The sequence below is a fragment of the Eumetopias jubatus genome, unplaced genomic scaffold (assembly GCF_037043125.1).
Source record: "Eumetopias jubatus isolate StellerSeaLion01/CBP00866 unplaced genomic scaffold, mEumJub1_p1.0 scaffold_6, whole genome shotgun sequence".
NCBI lineage: Eukaryota > Metazoa > Chordata > Mammalia > Carnivora > Otariidae > Eumetopias > Eumetopias jubatus.
The window spans coordinates 129,380,630-129,401,970 of record NW_028274812.1 but is presented as its reverse complement, the minus strand read 5'-3'; the positions used below and the strand labels follow the sequence as shown (position 1 = coordinate 129,401,970).

Below are 21,341 nucleotides of genomic sequence, written 5' to 3'. Positions count from 1 at the left end.
AAATGGCTTATTAAGTCAGAACCTAAAATGGAGACACTTCTTCCCAAAGAGAAATTGAGTATTCAGGGAAGTTGCATGAAGTCTTTCTGGCCACTGACGACGACACTTTTAAACAGTCACCTGGAAGAACCAATGCATCTTCCAGAAGCACTGTACATCCTTTCCAAGGGTCCTAACATACGCCCTCAGAACCTGCTTCCTTCAACTGGATGCAACTTGTCTTTGAGCATTATTAGGGACCGGATCAAATACTTCTCATTTAATCCCAGCAAATCTACCAAGTGTTAACCATCCCCACCTAACAGATGAGTAAACTGGAAGCTGAAATGGATTTGCCCAAAGTCACGAGTGCACGGCCTCAGCCTGGCTTTCTACTAAAGCTACAACCATGACAGAGAGGTTCTCTTCGGAAGCTGAGGTTACCAAGGGGGATGAGATCCTGGGACGACCGCTGCCTGCCTTACCACTGTGCAGACCTGGTCTTTCTGAGAATGCCACCAACAAGGGAAAATAGAAGAAGAGAAAGCGAGATTCCTAACACCATGTGAGCCCAGGAATCTAGCCAGGCGTACAGCTAGAACCCTCGACTCCCCAGTTCAACGAACCAACGGAATCCATCAGAGACGGTTGTTTGAGCTGACTTCCCATCACTTTCAGCCAAGAACACTGACCAATATGAGTCCATCTTACACAAATACACAAAATTTGTTTGTACAGCACAACCTCCCAGGCATAACACCACTAGAAGAACACCTAAGTGCTCTCAGGATCTTTACGTGAATGAAAGAGGAGTTGGAGAAATCTTATCGAATGGAAGGACGCTCTTCCAGAAAACCAGACACTTGGGATGTCTTCAGCCTGCAGACTCAGTCCCTGGAGAACAAAGGTCCCCTCTGACGGCCCTAAGAACCCTTCTAGATAGTTGGTGACGAGGCATCTGTGAGCCTTTGTATTTCTGGGCAGAAGCCATGCAAAGCTGACACCATCAGCACGTCCTTGTTCTCACTGAGGCCCACGCGCCCACCAGGCTTCCTGAAAACAGGGGCTCCACCCACACCTACCAGAAGCGCTGGAGCCCCGCGACACGTCCTGGGACTGGGTGGAGCGGTTGCGGTTCTGCTGTCGGCGCCGCCCGGGGGCCGACCTGGTGGTGCGCACGTGGACCTCGCTGACCTTGAAGAAGGCCACCATGAAGGGCTGCTTGTCGTAAGGGCCGTCTCTGCCCACCAGGCCTGCCGCTCGAGGGTTGACGGTGAGTCCTTGAATGCAAAGCACAGCACAGCTGTCTTTATTGGTTCCAACAGTTCCCTAGCCGCCCAAGCGCCCAGCACAGAGTGAGCATGAGGGAAGAGCATGCTCAGAGCAAAATCAAAACACTCCTTCTGAAGTTCTGTGAATCAAAGCAAGGCGTGGTGTGAACTCCCAGGCCTCTCAGTCCCGATGGACTTTTCCCTACACAACCATTCTTTCCACTTGTATGCCTCCCAACCAGCGAGGGAACGGACTTCACAGGCAGAGTGTACCCCGTCTGAGGACTGGTGTGGGGACCCTGAGCTGTGGAGCTTTGGTGCTGCAGGAGGGGGCACTGGAAGGTTCTCGTGCAAACCTACCCCCCTACCCAACAGTCAGAACGTAGACTGGGCTCCCCCTGCCTCTGTGAGCCATTTTCCCATGGTTGCCCCTGGAACCCAGACCACCTACTTATCTCCAAGTCCTTCTGGAGGCCTCTGGGAGAGATTTTGCTTTTCAGTAGCAGTTATGAGGGAACGGTAAGTGCGGTCATCCCGGAGCCGTGGTGTCCACTGGAAACCAGGGTTCTACCCTAACTATTGCAAACCAAAGGGATGAACGCTGTCCGCCAATGTTGGCAAACTTACCATCCCGAGTCACCACGCTCAGCTGAAGCCCCATGTTGTGCTGCGGGGTCACGACCCACAGATTGCTAGTGGCTGTGATGTCAAATTCCAACCAGCCTTCTTCTGAGGCCCACACCATGCGGGTATCCAACAAAAATAGGTCAGAGTCTCTGAAAGAAAGAAAACATGGTGTGGTGAGTCGCGCACTGCCCTCTCGGCCCATCCGCTCTGTCCTGCCTTGGTGTTAGAATGAAAACGCCAGCTCAGATCGGGTCTACCCAGGAGGCATCACGCACAGTGCCCTGCCACATGTCTGGCTCGTGGGACACCCGGGACACATGCATGACACGATCTGGAGAGGCATATGTGCTAGGGAACTTTCCAGAAATGAATTTTCTCCCAAGCATAGATGGATCCCTCAACTTTATCAAAGGCCTTGCTATGGCTGTGCATGCCGAGTCTTTCTTGGGTATAAGGAAGGAGGGAAGGGAGGGCAGGAGGAAGAAGGAAAGTCGTATTGTTGCTTACTTTATGGCCAACTCTAAAAAGAGAGCAGTGGGTGAGGCATGAGGAAAAGGTTTAGGAAAATATTAAAATTAGGATTCATATGAACAACAACTAAAAAAGTGGCTTTGTTCTTTTTTTTTTCTTTTTGTAAAATGAGGACCCGATAGTCTTCATATGTTAGTTCCTGTGAAATAAGGAGAAACAAGAAGCCACATCCTATTTGTAATCATCAGTTCCTTGCTTTTAATTAAGGCCTTTGAACAGTCCATGCTGAGTGTGGGCTCCTTTCTCCTGTGGACGGGGTAGCTGTGGGTGGATGTTGAGTGATTCTAAAGTTCATCCCAGGGGCGCCTGGGTAGCTCAGTCGGTTGAGCATCTGTCTTCAGCTCAGGTCATGATTCCAGGGTCCTGGGATCCAGCCCCACATCGGGCTCCCTGTTCAGCGGGAAGCCGCTTCGCCCTCTCCTCTCACCCGACGTGTGCTCTCTCTCAAATAAATAAATAAAATCTTTAAGAGAATAAATAAAAATGTGCAGTGTTAGCACACGTGGAACTTTCTAAAAAAAAAAGTTCATCCCAGCACAGCCATGAGCCGTGGCCGGGCTTCTTGTAGGCAAACTTAGAATCCATTCCTTCCATTGGGCTCTACAGGGAGTAGTTTTACATATATACTCACATACACATATTTATTTATTAATATATATTTATATATAATTCATATTTTTTATATTTATATATGTGTAAAAGATATGTATACTTTTTACAGTTCTCAACTAACATAACCCTAGGAGTTGTAAGAAGATGGAGTGAGGGTTTCTTCCCACTCCTGCACACATCGTGATAGAGCAGTGTTAGGGGATGGTCTCCTTCGTGTATTTTTGGGATACTCTGAATCTGAGTTGACATCCCAGGGTCACTGACATGAAAATGGGTAGGAATTCCCGGGACAGGGCAGGGCACCATTTTGGCCATGGAAAGATTCAAATGCCCTTTTATAGGATAGAAAAATTACTAGAACACTGCATTTTTTACAGGATAGAAAAATTACTAGAACACTGCATTTAAGATGAGCTTTACATATAGACACCGTACATTGAAACTGGTTATAGGGCGCCTGGGTGGCTCAGTCGGTTAAGCGTCTGCCTTCAGCTCAGGTTGTGATCCCAGGGTCCTGGGATCGAGTCCCGCATTGGGCTCCCTGCTCAGCAGGGAGTTTGCTTCTCTCTCTGCCTCCCTGCTCTGTCTCTCATGAATAAATGAATAAAATCTTAAAAAAGAAATTGGTTATAAGGCGCTTTCATGCATTTTGCTTTCCTTAAAACAACCCTGAGAGCTGGTAGAATATCATGATCCCCATTGCACGGCTGGGGAATCAGACTCAGACTTGAGCTTGCAGCCATGCGACCTCGGTCAAAAGCTAGTGAGAGCACTAGCTAGCGGAGAGAAGCCCGCCGCCTCAGTTTCTCATTCCAGCATGCTGCCGCTTAAGATTATTAAGAAAGACCACCTGTGGCAAGTGAATGCAATTTCTCTCTACCCCATCAGATACTTGTGAGGCCCGCATTAAATGTCTCAGATGTCGGAGGGGAAACAATTTTTCCTGTTTACATGGCTTAGAGTTAGAGGCAGCTCTAGTGTCATCTTTTCCAAGCTTAAAACAGTAGGTACAGCGAAAAGGAGTTTACTCAGCTGCTGACCAGAGTGCGCAGGGGGCCATGGCGGAGGCCTGCCATGGGTAAAGTGCTCTCCAACGACGTGCATGTGTCATACCTCCTGTTGACAAACTACCCCCGGCACCGAGGTAACTGTGAGCAGGGAGGCAGGGGGTGTGCATGGAAAACAGCGAGAGGGGACTGCAAGTGCAAAGCTTTGAAGTGAAGATATAAAAAGACATAAATTCTGGAAATTCAGAGAAGACCCTCATCCAGGAATAACACAGACACTGTGGGAAAAGTGGCCCCGGTCCCAAAGGCAGCCCGGGCATGTCTGCGTCGGAACAGCACCCTCCGGAATGAAGACACGGTGAGACTCCCAAGGCGCCAAGCTGCACCTGAGGGAAGGGGGTCACTGCTTATGGAGCTTGGGTGACGCACCTGGCAGATGATACTTGAAGACTTGTCACGAGGATGCAGAAAATTACAGTCCGAGATAGGAGTGTGGCAGAGCTGGTACAAAGAGCTAGAATGAACTTTTTTTTTTTTTAAAGATTTTATTTATTTATTTGAGAGAGAGAGAATGAGAGAGATAGAGAGCATGAGAGAGAGGAGGGTCAGAGGGAGAAGCAGACTCCCCGCTGAGCAGGGAGCCCGATGTGGGACTTGATCCTGGGACTCCAGGATCATGACCTGAGCCAAAGGCAGTCGCTTAACCAACTGAGCCACCCAGGCGCCCTAGAATGAGCTTTTATTTGGAAAAAGTAGTGTTGATGAAAAAGGAAATGGGAGTCTATTACAAGAGAAAGTGCGGGCTGGGACAGAAGTCCATCGTCCCAAAAAGGAGAGAAACAGAGAGAAGGAAAAAAGGGCATGAATTAAAGGGGAAAACATGAATCCATTAAATTTTTTTTTATTTTTAAAGATTTTATTTATTTATTTGACACAGAGAGAGAGAGACGGCGAGAGAGGGAACACAAGCAGGGGGAGTGGGAGAGGGGGAAGCAGGCTCCCCACTGAGCAGGGAGCCCGATGCGGGGCTCGATCCCAGGACCCTGGGATCATGACCTGAACCGAAGGCAGATGCTTAACAACGGAGCCACCCAGGAGCCCCCCCCCCTTTTTTTTCATTTTTTATTTTTATTTTGGAAAACGTAAATCCAAAACTAAACTTGGGGTAAAAATGGAAGGCGCTAAGGAGGGTGCAATTGTGAGATGGAAGGAATGAAATCCACAGGGCAAGTGGGGACTCGTGGATGCGGGCAGCCTGGCTTTCTCTCCTGCCTGCTCCTCAGACACGCTGGGTCCCAGGGCAGCTGAGTTGTTTCTCCACCACCTTCCCTGACTGTGCAACGAGAAGAACGCTGGTCCTCACTGCCTAAGAGACCAGGGGCATACACAAACGCAGGCAGACAGCTGAGCCCAGAAAGATGAGAAAAAACTCTGTGGCTCACCAGCAGTGAGGCAGCCTCAAATTTTGATGTGTATGAAATCTAGGATGCTCAGGTCCATGGAAGGAAGAAGAGGTAGAGCATGCACTTAAAATAACTGGACAAAATAGAAGAGGAGCAACAAATATTTACTGTGTGCCTTCAATATGCGGGATGCACCAAGAGCCTCTCCTTTATTCCTTGGGGGCCCCAAAAAGGCAGGTCCTACTACTATCTCTCTTCTACAGCTGAGGGCATGGAGCCTACAGAGGTTAGGTTTAGGAAGGTCGCACAGGTATTAAGTGGGGTGACCAGAACTTATAATCAGAGCCCACACTCTTAGCCACCACCTATCTAAACAGCAGAGTCCAGAAGAGCACAGGGCACAGGTTGAAAATCCTGAACAAGGGCTCAGAATAAGGTAAGGGATCAACTGCACTGTGCACAGATACCAACATCGGCTAAATACAGAACCATGTTAAGATACTCAGAACTGGCACGTGATCGGAAATCATGAGCAGGTTCTCCCATCAAGGCCAGGGTCAGAAGGGGTGAAAGGTATGTGCCGGAAGGGACCAAAGACGGCTGCTGCCTGCTGCTGGAACTCCCGTGACCTTCCCAGTCCTGCTCCACTCTTCCTCCCATGCAGAAGATTCTCTGTCTAGCCTGAGAACACTACCGACACGCATTCACACCGCCTGAGGAACTTAAAGAAACAAAAAAAGAATGACAGAATTACAGCTTTAGGGAACAAACTCATCGGCTCACCCTTGGTGCTTCCTTCCAATACATGAAAGTCAGTGAAATGGGTTGGGTCTGACCCACATCTGTTGACCTTGTCAATGACAGATAGCCTGCGTAGTCTCTTGACTGTGAAAGTGTAGCCGCCAGTAAGAGGCACCTGATTCTGCCACGTAAAAAAATAAAAAATAAAAAAAAAACAGGGGTTCCCTTCTAAATCTCACTTCAGCACCATCAAGATCTGTTGCTCTTATCTAAAACGTGTCACCAGTGGATAAAGGATCTTAAGGTCTGGCCAAAGTGACCACCACGACAGGATTATTTGGATCTTCCTATTGGGATGACTGACATGCTCAAGTTAACATACCATGAAAGAAAATCCTGAAACCAGAGAGAGGATTTTGAAAGAATTTACTGCTTATTTTGTTCTCTATCGTCTCACAGAACCCCATGTTTCATGATGAATATGCATTCTATCTTCAGGAATACAATAATTTTATGTTCGGTGTTATCCCACTTGAGGGCATGAGTTCCCTCCTACTGTTATCTTCCTGGGAAAATTAAGTTGTTAACAATTAATAAGTCTAACAAGAGATTTCTAGAAAATCTAGAAGTTTCTAGCAAATTTCACGCTGGAGCTAGAGTTGACTGACCACCAAATCACTCATAAGACCTGCAGAACTGGTGTGTGTGGGCAAAGTCACCCCATGTGGTCCCTCCCAACTCAAGCCTCCAAAGCACCTGCCCTTGCAGGTGATACTCCCATCACGCTGAGAGGTAGAAAGCACCTTGGCAAACACAGTGGGTCTTTTTCTTTTTCGCCCTTGGAGAAGAGCAGGAAGTACCCGAGCTCCTAGTGGCCAGCTTTGGTCTTTCCTGACAAATGGCACCCATTAAGGTCACACTGCCCTAGACAAAGTGCAGCTCTGCTTACTACTAACCACTTTCCTCGAAAGAACTGTTCTTGATAAAGTGGAATTTATATGTTGGAAGCAAACAGATTTATGAAATATTTGATATAGTGAGCCTGTGGTCTTGTTCCTTTATTTCTTTAGAACATCACTTCACCACTAATGGTACACTGAGATATAAAACAACATTCATAGAGTGATGAACTGACTTTATGCAATGAGGCAAACTGAAATTTCAAAGAGAATGGAAGTCAAAAGCCAATCTAGAAAATTAGTAAAACAAATGTTTTTAATTTCTTCTTACATATTGTATCATATATAGAGGATTATGTTTAAACATGTGCCACTAAAAGGATAGGAAAAAAGAAGATATTTGAAAATAGAGCACCACAAATCAGGGTAAGCTGCTACCCACACATGGATTTGAGTAAAAAGGGCAAGTGCACATTATTCTTAAATAATTAGCTAAGCTCTCGTTGATTTTATGCCACTTGATATTAACCAATTTCACCTCAAGGATTAGCAAGGTATACAGAGATGTTTCAAATATCAAAGACAACTTAGCTCTGTATGGAATACTTCATCTTCAACAAACAAATACAAATCACTCTGAGGACAGAATATGAACCTAGCTAGCCCTTACGTGGTGTTTCCTACACAGACGCTTTTAATTATGCTAACTCCTCACAACCACCATAAGAGATAAATACTATTCATGCCATCACAGGCTTACAGATAGGGAAATTGAGGCACAAAAAGGATAAGTAGCTTGCTCATAGTCCTAGAGCCAGTAAGTACAGAGGGAGGAATTGAACCCAGGCATCTCGGCTCCAGTGTTGCACCCACATTCATCGTCATAGCAGTGGTTCTCAAGTTCAGCCTATGTTGGAATCCCCTGGAGGACTTAGCACACAGACCGCTGGGCCCACCCCCAGAGTCCCTGGGGTGGGGGCTGAGAATTTGCAATTCTCAGGTTCCCAGGTGATGCTGCTGCTGGTCTGGGAACCACCCCGTAAGAGCCACTGACCTACAGCATAGTCCTGCTCCCTTAAATATGACTAGTATTACCCTCACCTGGTTTTTAGACTTCAGGTTCAAAGCTAATTGCTCTCAAGATTTCTTGCTGCTCTCCCTCAAATAGTACAAAGCAAGTGTAGAATGCTCCACAAGTAAATGTTTGATTGTCTTATGGATTGGCCTTACCCTCAGGGAGTTATCAAGTTAGACCAATAATCAGAATCACAAGTAAGATCAAGTCCAAAGCAGCAGTATTATTAGAAGGCCTGCTTCTCTGTGTCCAAGACAGGGAGGGAGGGAGAGAGCAGGTTACTTTATGCAAATTCACGGCTACCTAACCTGACCTCTTTGGCCACATAAACAAAACAATGTTCTCCCTCACTGGGAAACATGCCCTAGTGATCAAGCACAGATTGAGGAGTTCTGTCACATTTTAAACATGTGCAAATGTTATGTTTTATTTTCATCGCCAGTCCTACATTTCCATATCCTGTACAATATGGGGAAACAGAACAGGAAAAATGCTGTTCATTTGGGACTTTAAAAAAAAAAAAAAGACATCTCCCAAGATAATCTTAGCTACCACCATGGCCGCCTCCCACAAGGCTGGACATCCTGATAAGATGCACGTAACTAAAGCAATGTGTTTCTGGGAATGCATACTACAGAAGGCATAGTTTCCAGGAATAAAGATGGATTTTCTTTTCTCTTCCATGTTTACCAAGTGGGTAAACCGTCCCCAAACAACAGTTTCTCTTGCCCACCACTCCCTGACTCCTCCTCTCCCCCAAATGCAGCATTCTTTTGAGTGTATACAACTCTTTATGATAATCTTAATTCCTCTCTGCAATATTCTCTTCTACACTGTGCCTCTGTAAAGAACAGAACTTAGGCTAAGGAATAAGGTTTGGTAGCTGCTTGCACTTTTTGTTTTAATTTCAGGTAGATCATTCTAGGTATAACAGGACTTGACTAACGAGACAAGACTAACCAGTTACATAACCTGAGCTGTGGGTCAGTTGTAGTACCCCTTTTTTCAGGGGCAAAGGAACAAATACAGAAACACTCAATGCTTACCTGAGGCCCACACTGAGCGTGCCAGAGATTATCAAATCAGAAAGTAAGATTTCAGGAGTCGCTGAGGATCAAACTTGTGAAAGGCAGATATGGAAAGAGAAACAGGTGCAGCTGAGCACAGCGATAAGAGGCTCTGATTTCCTTCTGCCCCAATTACAATAAGGTTCTCCTCTCCTGGCTTTCTCAAATTTGCCCTTCTCTTCAAAAAAGAACACAGTCTCAGGTATCTCACTTATACCTCAGTGAAGATAAAGGTTCATGTTGCTTCACTTCAGCAAGCAGCACTGAAAATCCAACAGCATTTGTAGAGCAATCAATCCATAAGAAATGCTATTCTAAGGAAATTACTCTTCTAGATCCTGGAACGGGATCAACTGCCAGGTTCGGGTCTTGTTTCCCAATCTACACCATTTGGTTAATGGATCACATATCAACATTTGTGGAGATTCATTATAAAGATTTCAAAATAAAAATAATAAAAATCCTATGTTTCAAAGACATAGCCTTCTGGTTATGATGTATCACACTAACACTCCTGCTAAGGACAACTGAAAAAATAAACTTGTTTGTTGTCATCTTAGAGCAACCAACACAGTCAACACTTGATGGGTCAAGATCACAGAGAGAAGAAAAATACATGGAGGTGAGCCCTGCATTTGTCTCATCCTTGTATTGCCTTTTCATTTCAGAGGATTTGATCTTTCTTGGCATGATGCATGAGTATCAAACAGAAAGGAGCAGCAGCCTAGAGCTTGGAGTAATATCACTGGCTAGGAACAAAAATTGGAGCTTCAGGAAGCTTGGACCTGAAGGGCTAAGGTCCCAGGGGGAAAGGGGCTGCATAAAAGTGAACTCAGAAGTTTGGGTTCACTTCCTATAAGACCTTGGCTCTTCAAGTCCTGGCTGCCTTGAACTCCAACATTTCCATCTGAGAGATTTGCCAAATATTAGGCTGTGCATGCATGGAGTAGGAAGCTGAGAAAACAAGCAGAAAGAAACTGCTTAGAGGACAAAAAGCTAAGCAGAGTTTTTGGCAGTTTCTCAATGCTGGGGAGTTAAAAATTGGAGTTCAGAGCCCACCAAGGAAGAGAGAGGCTCTGGTAAACATCCTAGACCTTCAGCTGAGACCCCTAAACGGCTAAACTTTAGGAGAAAGGGAGAAACCAGAAACAGATAATCCTTAACAGATCCTTAAATACCCCAACTGGAACAAAAGAATGAGGCCATTGCCCTGCATTTTGTCTGCCTTCCAGAAGAAAATGAAATCCACTCTGGAAAGAGATAACAGTATCTATAAACATTTTGCATAGATAATGACCAGAATTTAATTAAAGAAATTATCAGGCATTCAAAGAAATAAAACCAAATGAGGAAAAATCAAGGGAACAAATAGATAATGGGAACAGACCCATAGGTGATCCAGGCAATGGAGTAATCAGACATGATCCTTGAATCTAGCCTTATATAAAAAGGATAATAAATCACAAGTGGGCTTGTTCCAGGGATGGGAGGTTGGTTTAATCATTGGAATCATTGGAAATTATTTAATGTAGTATATCACATTAATACTTAGGGAAAAATATCAGAAATTTTTTAAATAAAATTCTGCACCAATTTCTAATATTAAAAACTCTTAGCAAGCTAGAAATAGAGAACTTTTTTTTTTAAGATTTTATTTATTTATTTGAGAGAGAGAATGAGAGAGAGAGAGAGAGAGAGAGAGAGAGCATGAGAGGGGTTTGGGTCAGAGGGAGAAGAAGACTCCCTGCTGAGCAGGGAGCCCGATGCGGGACTCGATCCCGGGACTCCAGGATCATGACCTGAGCCAAAGGCAGTAGCTTAACCAACTGAGCCACCCAGGCACCCGAAATAGAGAACTTCTTTATTCTAGTAAAGAGTATCTACAAAAACATTTTTAGCAAACGTCATCCTTAATGTTAAAATCTTAAATCTTTCTTCTATTAGATTCAAAATCTGATATGGATTTCTAATCTGAGACAAAATTTTGAATCAAATTCAAAATTGTATTGGATGGGGCGCCTGGGTGGCTCAGTCGTTAAGCATCTGCCTTCGGCTCTGGTCATGATCCCAGGGTCCTGGGATTGAGCCCCGCATTGTGCTCTTTGCTCAGCGGGGAGCTTGCTTCTCCCTCTCCCACTCCGCCTGCTTGTGTTCCCTCTCTCACTGTCTCTCTCTGTCAAATAAATAAAATCTTTAAAAAAAACAAAACAAAAAAACAAACAAAAAAAAAACCCCAAAATTGTACTGGATGTCCAGTCAGCACAATAAAAGAAAAATAGAGGAAGAAAAAATATAATAATTATAAAAGAAGAAATAAAACTGATATTTATAGATATGATTATATTTATAGAAATTCCAAAATTTTGTACAAAAATTTGTTAGAATGACTATGTGAATTTGCAAGGTTGCTGGATATAAGAGCAATATACAAAAACCAATTGTATTTCTATATGGGAGCAAAAACAAGTAGACACCAAAATTTTTAAAAGCTAATAATACTATTTACAATAGCATAAAAAATCTTCAAAACCTGGAATATTCTAATGATCTATAATAATTCTAATGATCTATAAGTTAAAATATTCAAGACACAAAAAATTATAAAATATTATTCAGAAAAGTGAAAGAAAGCCTAAATAAATGCCACAGTCTTAGATTGGAACATTCTATATTAGCCAGAGTCAATTCTTCCCAAATTGATCTCTAGATTTAATGCAATTCCAATCAGAAACCCAGCAAATTTCTTCACAGAAATTAAAATGCTGATTTTACAATTTATGTGGGAATGCAAGAAAGTCTCAAAATTTACACACCAGTTACCAAGCCTTCTTATAAAACAAAGAGAATGAAGAGTATAAGATTGGTACAAGAAAAAGTCAACCAATGGAACGGAATACAGGTCTTAGAACCAGACCCACACATACATGGTCACCTGATTTATGACAAAGATGCCACTGAAGTGCATGGAAAAAGGATAGTATTTTCAATAAATGATACTAGGTCAATTATGTATTTCTATTCTTACACAACTAGGCTATTTAATCTACTTCACTAGTTCACTTAGGATCTCAAATATCTACTACTCTAGTTAGCTCATTCTGCTGAGCTAAAAACTTTCATATCTCACTGCCTCTTGGGCGTCTACTCCTGTCTCAAACATGTCCAAACCTGAACTCATTCTCATTCCCCTTCCCTCACTTATTCCTGTGTTCTCTATCTCTGTGAATGGTTCAGAGGAACATGATCAAAAGAAAAATTCTGGCAAAATGTGTTTTTGCCCTTTGACAGTTATGTTCTCTCCTGAAACAATTACATTCTATCCGTAAAATAGGTCATAAATGGTGAACTTTGTCAAAAATTTAGCTTAAGCAATAATTCAGTCTGGGACTGTTCCCAGGGACTCTACTAACATGGCTTCTGGGTGACCTAAAGAAATCTCTCAGTTTCAAAATCCATCTCTAATGCAGCATTGCCCTGTTCCCTTGATTCAAAGATGCATTTCTTCACATCCTAAGGATAATGAAGTTAAAACATGTGAACTAAAAAAAGAAAAAGAGAAAGAATGCGAGAAAAAAAAAACTTTGTTTCTAAACAGAGGAGTAGGTTGTGATATTGCTTACACCAGGAGGAATTGCATTTTAAATTTGGGAATTAATTCTCGCTCTACATGTCTTCCACAGACTGCACCATGATAGAATGCAGAAAAGTTATCATGTACACAGAAGACAGACCATCACCGCCAGCAATGCAAATGCCAAAACATATAGAGTAGAACATGGAATTTCAAAACTAGCAGGAGCAAGTAGGCTAATTCATGTACCAAATAGGGCTATCTTTCAGACACTGAAAACATTTCTGGCTGGCTTTCAAGAGATGCTGTTTGACTTTGACTTCTAATTATATGAAATTCAATTAAGAACACTAAAAGAGTGTCTTTAACCAAATAAGAAATGTAGATGAAAACAGTATTCTTGAAAGGCCTCAGAATTGCACTATTAATCTGAAAGGTGCTATAAAAGTAAAGATCATGAGTACATGTTCTGAAAAGCAACATGCTACCACCATAAATATAGGTCAAAGGTATTCAGAGTAGCCTTTATGCTTCAAGCACAAAGACAGCTTAGTGTGTATGAATTGTGGGAGAACATGGTAAAGTCAATGGACAAATAGATAACACTCAGAATAACTAAAATACTTTCATATAAAATTTATTCTAGTCTTTTTTTTCATCCACACCCTTCCTCTAGAAAAGTTGCTAACAGGTGAGTGATTGCTCAATAGATCAATAACAGAAAAGCCTGGTAAGTCAAAGAACCAGGGCCTGAATTCTAACTGACACATCTGCACCCCAACAGAGCCATCTCATTGGACATCCACACAGAAACATCCTTGGGGTGTCTGCATCACAGCTAAGAGCCATCTCGTTGGACATCCACAAAGAAGCATCCTTGGGGTGTCTGCATCACAGCTAAGAGCCATCTCGTTGGACATCCACACAGAAGCATCCTTGGGGTGTCTGCATCACAGCTAAGAGCCATCTCGTTGGACATCCACACAGAAGCATCCTTGGGGTGTCTGCATCACAGCTAAGAGCCATCTCGTTGGATATCCACACAGAAGCATCCTTGGGGTGTCTGCATCACAGCTAAGAGCCATCTCGTTGGACATATACACAGAAGCATCCTCGGGGTGTCTGCATCACAGCTAAGCAGACGGAGATGAGAGACATGCCCTCAGGGGATTGCTTACCTCTTTCTGGCACTTCACCTTTATCTTGGGACTGACCCCATGTCATCGGGGTGACTTTTGGGAAACAGCAGACAACAATGCAGGCCTAATCCGGACTTGGCAAAATTCATATGGGCCATGTTCAATTCTCTAAAAGGTAACATGCCTGCCCTGCATATCTGATGGCGTCAGTGGTTAAATCCTAGTGAGGGAAGAGGTGAGAAGACTCTTTCCAAACTCTTAAGTGCTATGCAAATGCCAATTTTTACCAGTGTCATCATAAAAGTATAATGATTTATAACACCAGATATTAACACCCCGTGCTACTCTGATTTAACCGTACACGTTGGGTTACTGATCCAACTCTGCTCTATTGGGGTGCTCCAGATCTTTTCAGGACTTAGATTCCATCTCATGGCTTATTCTCAGGTTTTGAATAAAGAATCAAATGTTTCCCTGTTCTTAGTCAAAGCACCATCTATTCAGGTCGTCACTTTTTTGAACTTACCTGGTCCAGTGATTTCTTATCAGTAAGAGGAATATGTTTCTGCAGAATTCATAGCAATGGCCCATCTTCCAAGAATCTTTTCTGACCATGCCCTGGGTTAGGCTTCTTAGCTGCCTTTTATATCAAGAGGCCCAACACATAACTTCTGCCTTCGCTGAGGTATGACTCAGCATTGAAAAACCTGCCTTTTTGTATTTTTCTTTTTCAAGGAGGCCAACTATTTTTGCAAAACAAACATTTGTTAAATTAAGTTAATCCATCAGATACTACAAATTTCACTTACACACAGATTAGACAAATAAGTTTCTTTACAAGCCTGGAGGATCATTTTTAGCCAGGACACCCCAAGACGGTACAGATGGGGAGATCAAACCTTCCCCAGAAGGAGTCCTGCAGTTAAATCTGGAGGCCTCTGGAAGAACATCAGGAGACAGCGGGAGGCCTGGGCTCCTGGCCCACTGATAAGAAAAGAAAATCTCCTGTTGGCCAAACTGGAGCCCTTCAAAAGCATGAAATTCTCCCAATCCTCTCCGTATTTCCCCTTCCCTATGCACAAAAGTTAAACACACCCAATCGCCAAATACTCCTATCCTAGAAGGCAGAGAAATTACAAGTCTGCTTTGACAGAGTCATCAAAGGTTGGGACTGTTTGGGATTTTGTTTTCCAGACTCACTGCTGGCCTCGAGAAAGTATGACACCACCATCTTAAGCACAAGGCAGCTGTTCATCTTTGGCTGGAGTTCAATATAAACCTTACAAATGGTCTGCTAGCTCTATTTTTTAAATAATAATAATTTTGAAAAATCCCATAGTTACAGAAATCCCAATCTGGTGTTTTCACTATAAAGCCTTTCCTGCAGAACAGAGAAAACCATGTATTCCAAACAAATGTCTGAGCCAGAAATGTACTAGTAGGTTATTTCTACCAGATAAACACAGTGGACAGATAATTAGGCAGATTGAAAATCAATGGCTAAAGCAGGCCCAAGGAATCAACAGAGTATCAATTCTCTCTGAAATATCAAAAGACAAAAATCTACCAGCGAATCATTTATTATTCCAAAAGAGGCCCTTAATGGTTAAGTCACTGATGATACTTTTATTTAGGGGTAAAAATCAGACATCAGAAAACCTTCCCTTCCTTCTGAAATGTTGGTCTGTTATAGCTACCACAGTGGCTATATTTTATTAACTATCCCTACTAAGAACTCACATACAACCATCAGTGCATATATTCAACACCATGACGTGTCCTCAAAGCCTGGCATGTGTCTCCTTCTTCTCTGTTTCCCTCATTACACACTGGAATATGCACAAGGGCCAAATGTTGGCAATGCGCTCAAAATAAGCCTTTTATGGGGCAAGTTAATGTTCGTTATTATTTTAGGGTGCATATTTGTGGTAGAGCTTTACACACAAATCCATAAGTCCAGGAGAAACCAAAGTCATTCCTAAACCTTTGGACATCCTTGGGAAGTCAACAGACTTGCAAGACCAAAAGCAAGAATCTTGACTTGGGAGTATGAATCCAAAGCTGACAAATCCCTTGCAGAGTTTGTAGATGTGGGGTTCCCTCCCTCTCTGTACTCTCTTCCTTTAATTGTTATCTGCTTATTTCCCATATAATTGCCAGGCTGTCCCACCACGTGCTGTGTTTATACGTTAAGTGCACTAAGTATGCAGTGGTGCTAATCTCTGCATCAGGCCCACCATTCTCACCTGACTGACCCCCAAATACTAAGCACCAGTCAAGGTCACTGGCTTGCTTTCTGTGTGCTACAGGATTGAACTAGCTGTTGCAATATTTCTTCCCTTGACCCTTCTAATCCTCCAGAAATCCCTCCATGGGAGTTCTTCATCACTGGTGGACAGCCCCAAGAGCATACTCTGTTGAAGTTCTTTTGTAAAAACAGTCTGGCCTCATTTCAAAAAACAAAAATATTACAGACATGGGTGGGGGGATAGTCTATGATTCCCTTGTATCCAAATGAGAAGAGATACATTCGAGACACACACACATACACACACACGGATACACTGTATCACATATTTGTATATATTATATGCAAACACACAGCTTTCCACTAACTTGAATTAGTATCATTTGTAAGCACCCTTACATGACTTCCATGTATGAATTTATTTTCGCCACCCTCACCCATTATTCAAAGCGGGCACTGAGCAATGGTGGGGAATGTTTGATCCCCAATAAGGTATATATTCTCTGATCACAAAGGATGCTTAGTTAATACTGTTCGTTGGCTTGCTCAGGAACAGGAAACTATTTGGAAAATCTTCATTTTAGTAACAAAAAATTGTCTTGCTGGCTGAACACTACCATTCAGAACACATCGCTCATCGTGCTCACGTGCTGGCCCTGAGCTCCAAAGCACCTTGCACAGACACCCTCGGGGTTCATGACGGCAGGGTGAGAAACGGGGGCCAGCCCCACCCACCGGGATTCCCTGAGCTTTCATACCTGTGCGGATGCTCCTGCAAGACTTGATAAATGCTGATAAGAAAAGTTTGGTTTTTAAAACTCCCCACAACACAGTCCTTGTAGATTCGGAACTCTGCAGCCGTCACCGCCTCACCCTCAGGAATCTGGGATAAGTTGAACTTGAACTCTTTGTGGTGCCGCTGGCCAGGGGAGAACTCCTTCTCGTACTCCACTATAAGATTAAACAAGAGAGAGTGACAACTATTGTTACTTGACTAAGTGCCACAGGCTCACCTCAAGAAAGCTGCCCCGATTTCATTCGTAAGTGGATTACCGGTTGCCAATGGCTTAGGAGAGGGATGGGGGTGGGGGATGGCAAGGACCAACAGTGGCTGTGCTGTCAGATGGGCTGAGATTAAAATCGCTCATTTTACCCAAGGATTAAATGAAATTCTCAGACTTTTATTTGGTTTAAATACCTTACGTACTTGGTTGAAGTAAGTTGCATGAAAGCAAGTTACCTAAACTCTTGGCTTCAGTTTTCCTCACCTACAAAGGCAGGAATTAACAGGGCTTCTTCCCAAGGAAGTTGTGAGGATGAAGAAAACGATGAATAAGAACGTCCCTAGCGATCCTGGCCCTGGCCACCCCTTCCCGGCCCCCTTTCCTTCCTGCTGCCTGGCCCCCTCAGGTCTGGTCATCTCCCCCCATCAAGCAGTTGGCATGACCCAGGGTAGCCCTGAGGCGAGCTCTGGGAGGGGGCCTCAGGGTGGGAGGGGGGTGAGCAGCGCGTTCGGCCTCAGCCTGAAAGATCCAAGGGTCTTCATATTTTGCCTGTTGTTCCGTAGAAAGTTTTGTGGAGGGGTTTGGGGTAAAGCTTCAGAAAAAATGCTGCTCTAACCCAGGTGCATTGCCCTCCCTTCTCCTGGAACAAAGGGAGGGCTGCTGGCCTCCGAGGCCAGGGCCCCTCCACTCAGTCTGCATGCGGAATCCAAGTCTAAAGGATAGACACGTGGAAGCGAATGACCAACAGTATACCTTGCTATTTTTTCTAATGCTTTTCTAAAAATTGGGAAAGAATGGAGTGTGAAATCTTTTTTTTTTTAAATGAAATCTTTCCCCTGCACCAAGACAAACTATGGAAAACTACAACCACTGATGATCATTTCTCAGAATCAGCTTCCAGTTGTCTATGTAAAGTCCTGTGTAAGACAAGTGGTATCAACCTCAGATGCTTAACTCATAAACGTTGCAAAAGAGAAAAAGGACTGCTCTGCTTCCCACCATAAATCCTTGACTCTTTTCTCCAGGGTTTGGAAACGTTTCTACCCTACTGTTCCTGCTAGTTTTTTTCTTAATGGCAACCGCAGTGAAATCTCATGAGCAAATTAATCCTTTATGGCAGAGTCTTCCCAGGGCTGTGGGTAGGGGGGAATAAATCAAATTATTGGCCACCTCCAACTGCCCATTTTCTCCCACATATGTTGTTCTCCATAATCACCAAAGAAAAGCTTTGGAGATTTAGCTTCTTAAAAAAAAAAAAAAGCCAATAACTCTTTATAAGAACCTAAGGCCTCAGTGGTATTTGCAGAAGCTAAGGAAAGCTAAGCCATCTATAGGTAGTTTAAAGAGCTTCTGAAACTGCCATGGGACTATGCTAAATCTTTTAGATTCAAGTTATCTCTTTTTGGCAGGAGGGTTGTTGTAAAAACAATAAGCTTTGGCTTGTGTAAGAGCTTGATATAAGTAAAAAAAAGAAATATATATATATATATATATATATATATAAAAGTTTTTTTAAAATATCTAACCAGAAAGTAAACTATGGTTCAGTCCCAACAAGAGAACAGGTTTTCTAATTAGTGGCTAAGCATGAAAAGCAATCTTGTTGGTGAGTTCACCAAAGGACACCCATACATGAGGGTGTATTGCTTTTCCCTAAAACTGATCTGCCTTTTAAGTGTGATATGTTATCATCAGTGGTTAAAAAGTGAATCAAATCTGATTTCCCAAAGGAACTTTGTAAAAAACAACAACCAAAAAAAACCCCAACAAAACACAACAACAAAAAACAGTCACATAGCTTTTTTTATAGGGCCTTTTGGGTGCTTAAATTTTAAAAGCAATAAATAAAAATATATTGTTAAGATACACTTGAAAGAATGCATAAGAATTCCTCAAAGAAGTCTTTCAATTGCTATTAATATAAAAAACAACTAGAAAGAAGAAATCATAAATCATGGATGTGATACAAGATATAAGACAGTAACTTAAGACATTTTGGTCATAAGGAGTAAACAGAAATTTCAATAAGTCAGAAATGTGGTAGCTAGTTTGGAGAAGTGCATCATACCCAATATGTGCAACATCCCCACACCTCCCTGTATTCATACCATTGGGTGGTCCCTCCCTCCCCTGGGGTGGGCTCTGTGACCTTCTCTGCCCCAATAAAATGCAGCAACAGTAGTGCTGAGTGACTTCCAAGCTTTGAACTTCCTTCCACTTAGGTTTCTTGGAATGTTTATCTGGGGGAACGATGGTTACCATGTAAGAAGTCCAACTACTCTGAACCTCCATGCTGTGAGGAAGCCCAAGATAACCAGAAGTGAGGCCATATGGTACATGAAGAGACAGATGGAGGGAGAGAGGGAAGAGTCCAGTCAGCCTCCAACCACTTCAGCTGAGGCACCACACCTGTTATAAAGATGCCATCTTAGATGCCCAACGCAGTGCAGATGCTGGGGGACTCCAACCTCAGCCAGCATCTGACTGCAACTGCAGGAGAGACCTTGCATAAGAATCACCCAGTTGAACGTCATCATTTCCTAAGACTGGGAGATGACAGCCCGTTGTTTTAAGCCACTGTGACTTGGAGTGATTTGTTACACAGTAAGAGGCAACTGACACAAGAAGAAAAGCGAGGACAGGAAAGGATGAGAGAAAGAGAAGGGGAAGTCTGACCTTGCTAGGAAGGGGAGAAACCGCAGACAATTCTTAAGGATTTTGAAATGCTGGGAGGCAGTATGTAGGACTGAGGAGGAGTCCTGGCAAATGCTCACAGACAAATGTGAAGAGATAAAGAATCTAAAAATGAGAAAATAGGAGCATAGTTCAAAGCCTTCACTTCACTACAATATGAATTAGAACACATTGCCTTATATGAGCATTTTCCTACTTCCTACAACATTATCTTGAAGCACTCTGAATTTTCTTTTGCCTTTCCTTTATCTCTGAAGAGATTCAGGAATCTGATTGCCCTCCACCTTGTTTTAAGCTCTCTCACTCAAAAACCTCACTCCACTGTCTTCTGAACCTCTCTTTATGCCTCTTGGCTGGAAACTATACCATCTTCTTCCCTTTTCCCATGATACCTCAGCCACCAGGCATTGGAGTTTGCCTGGAACTCCTTTCTCCCCTTGTCTTTTGCCTCCAACTGAATTTACATAATGTATTTGCTGATGTCTCACAGGGACACAAGAAAGAAATGCAGTTAGGTCACTGCCTACATGGGCACTTGAAGACCTTGGTGGTAAAACTGTAATGTTTCCACTGAACTTTGCATCCCCTGCCTTCAAGCTCTAGGATTCTGGACTATTTAACTATCAGACAATTCAAAATATGAGAGGTACTGAAAGGGACCAGGCTGAGTTCTGAATTCAGCACTCAGGACCTATTTTGCAGCCCTTAGCATTTTAGCTTTTCACGGGTGGTGCCCCACGAGGTATCCAATTAAGTAATAGCTATGAGTGTTGATGAAGTGTCATACTGCCAAACTGGTTCTGAATTCTAGCTCCCCTTTTTCTGACTTATGTGATGCTGAGCAGGACATTAGCCAAAGTTTCAATTATCAGTTAAATGGCAATAATCAAATTTCTGGGGCGCCTGGGTGGCTCAGTTGGTTAAGCGACTGCCTTCGGCTCAGGTCATGATCCTGGAGTCCCGGGATCGAGTCCCACATCGGGCTCCCTGCTCAGCAGGGAGTCTGCTTCTCCCTCTGACCCTCTTCCCTCTTGTGCTCTCTATCTCTCATTCTCTCTCTCTCAAATAAATAAATAAAATCTTTAAAAAAATAATTTAATAATCAAATTTCTGAGGATTAAGTGGGATAATCTCTACAAAATAGTCAATGGTAGAGTATTTACTCAAATGTTAGTTGTGATCATCATCAGGTGATATTTGAGAATCTAGCTCTACAGACTTAGAGTATGTCTCCACTGAGCAATTCAGATTTATTCAGGAGTCTTTAGATAAGGCCAATCAATGGTTCCTCTAAATTATCTGTTTAAGTTGAAGAGATGCATTCTGTGTAAAAGGTAGTAAGTAAAATCACTACATCGAGTGTCACCAGCCTTGGTATTTGGCTAATGAATACAGTTCTGTGTTCTCTGAGGCAATAATTCCTAGAATTTTTCATTTCAAGGACCAGCGAAAATATTTTTCAATGGTAATGAC

At 43.1% G+C, this 21,341-nt stretch overlaps 1 protein-coding gene across 2 annotated transcripts in view; it reads right to left on the bottom strand.

Annotated features, from left to right (window-relative positions):
• BMP6 (bone morphogenetic protein 6) overlaps positions 1–21,341 on the bottom strand; it is a 165,556-nt gene that overhangs the window by 11,304 nt on the left and 132,911 nt on the right. Inside the window, exons 2-5 of one of the 2 annotated variants that reach the window (XM_088024387.1) lie at positions 16,929–17,121; positions 1,878–2,026; positions 1,062–1,259; positions 193–195 (exon numbers count right to left, since the gene is read on the bottom strand). In XM_088024387.1, the coding sequence (XP_087880513.1) occupies positions 193–195; positions 1,062–1,259; positions 1,878–2,026; positions 16,929–17,121 (543 nt within the window). The remainder of the gene's footprint in view (positions 1–192; positions 196–1,061; positions 1,260–1,877; positions 2,027–16,928; positions 17,122–21,341) is intronic. The other variant, XM_028122907.1, reaches the window with a different exon arrangement.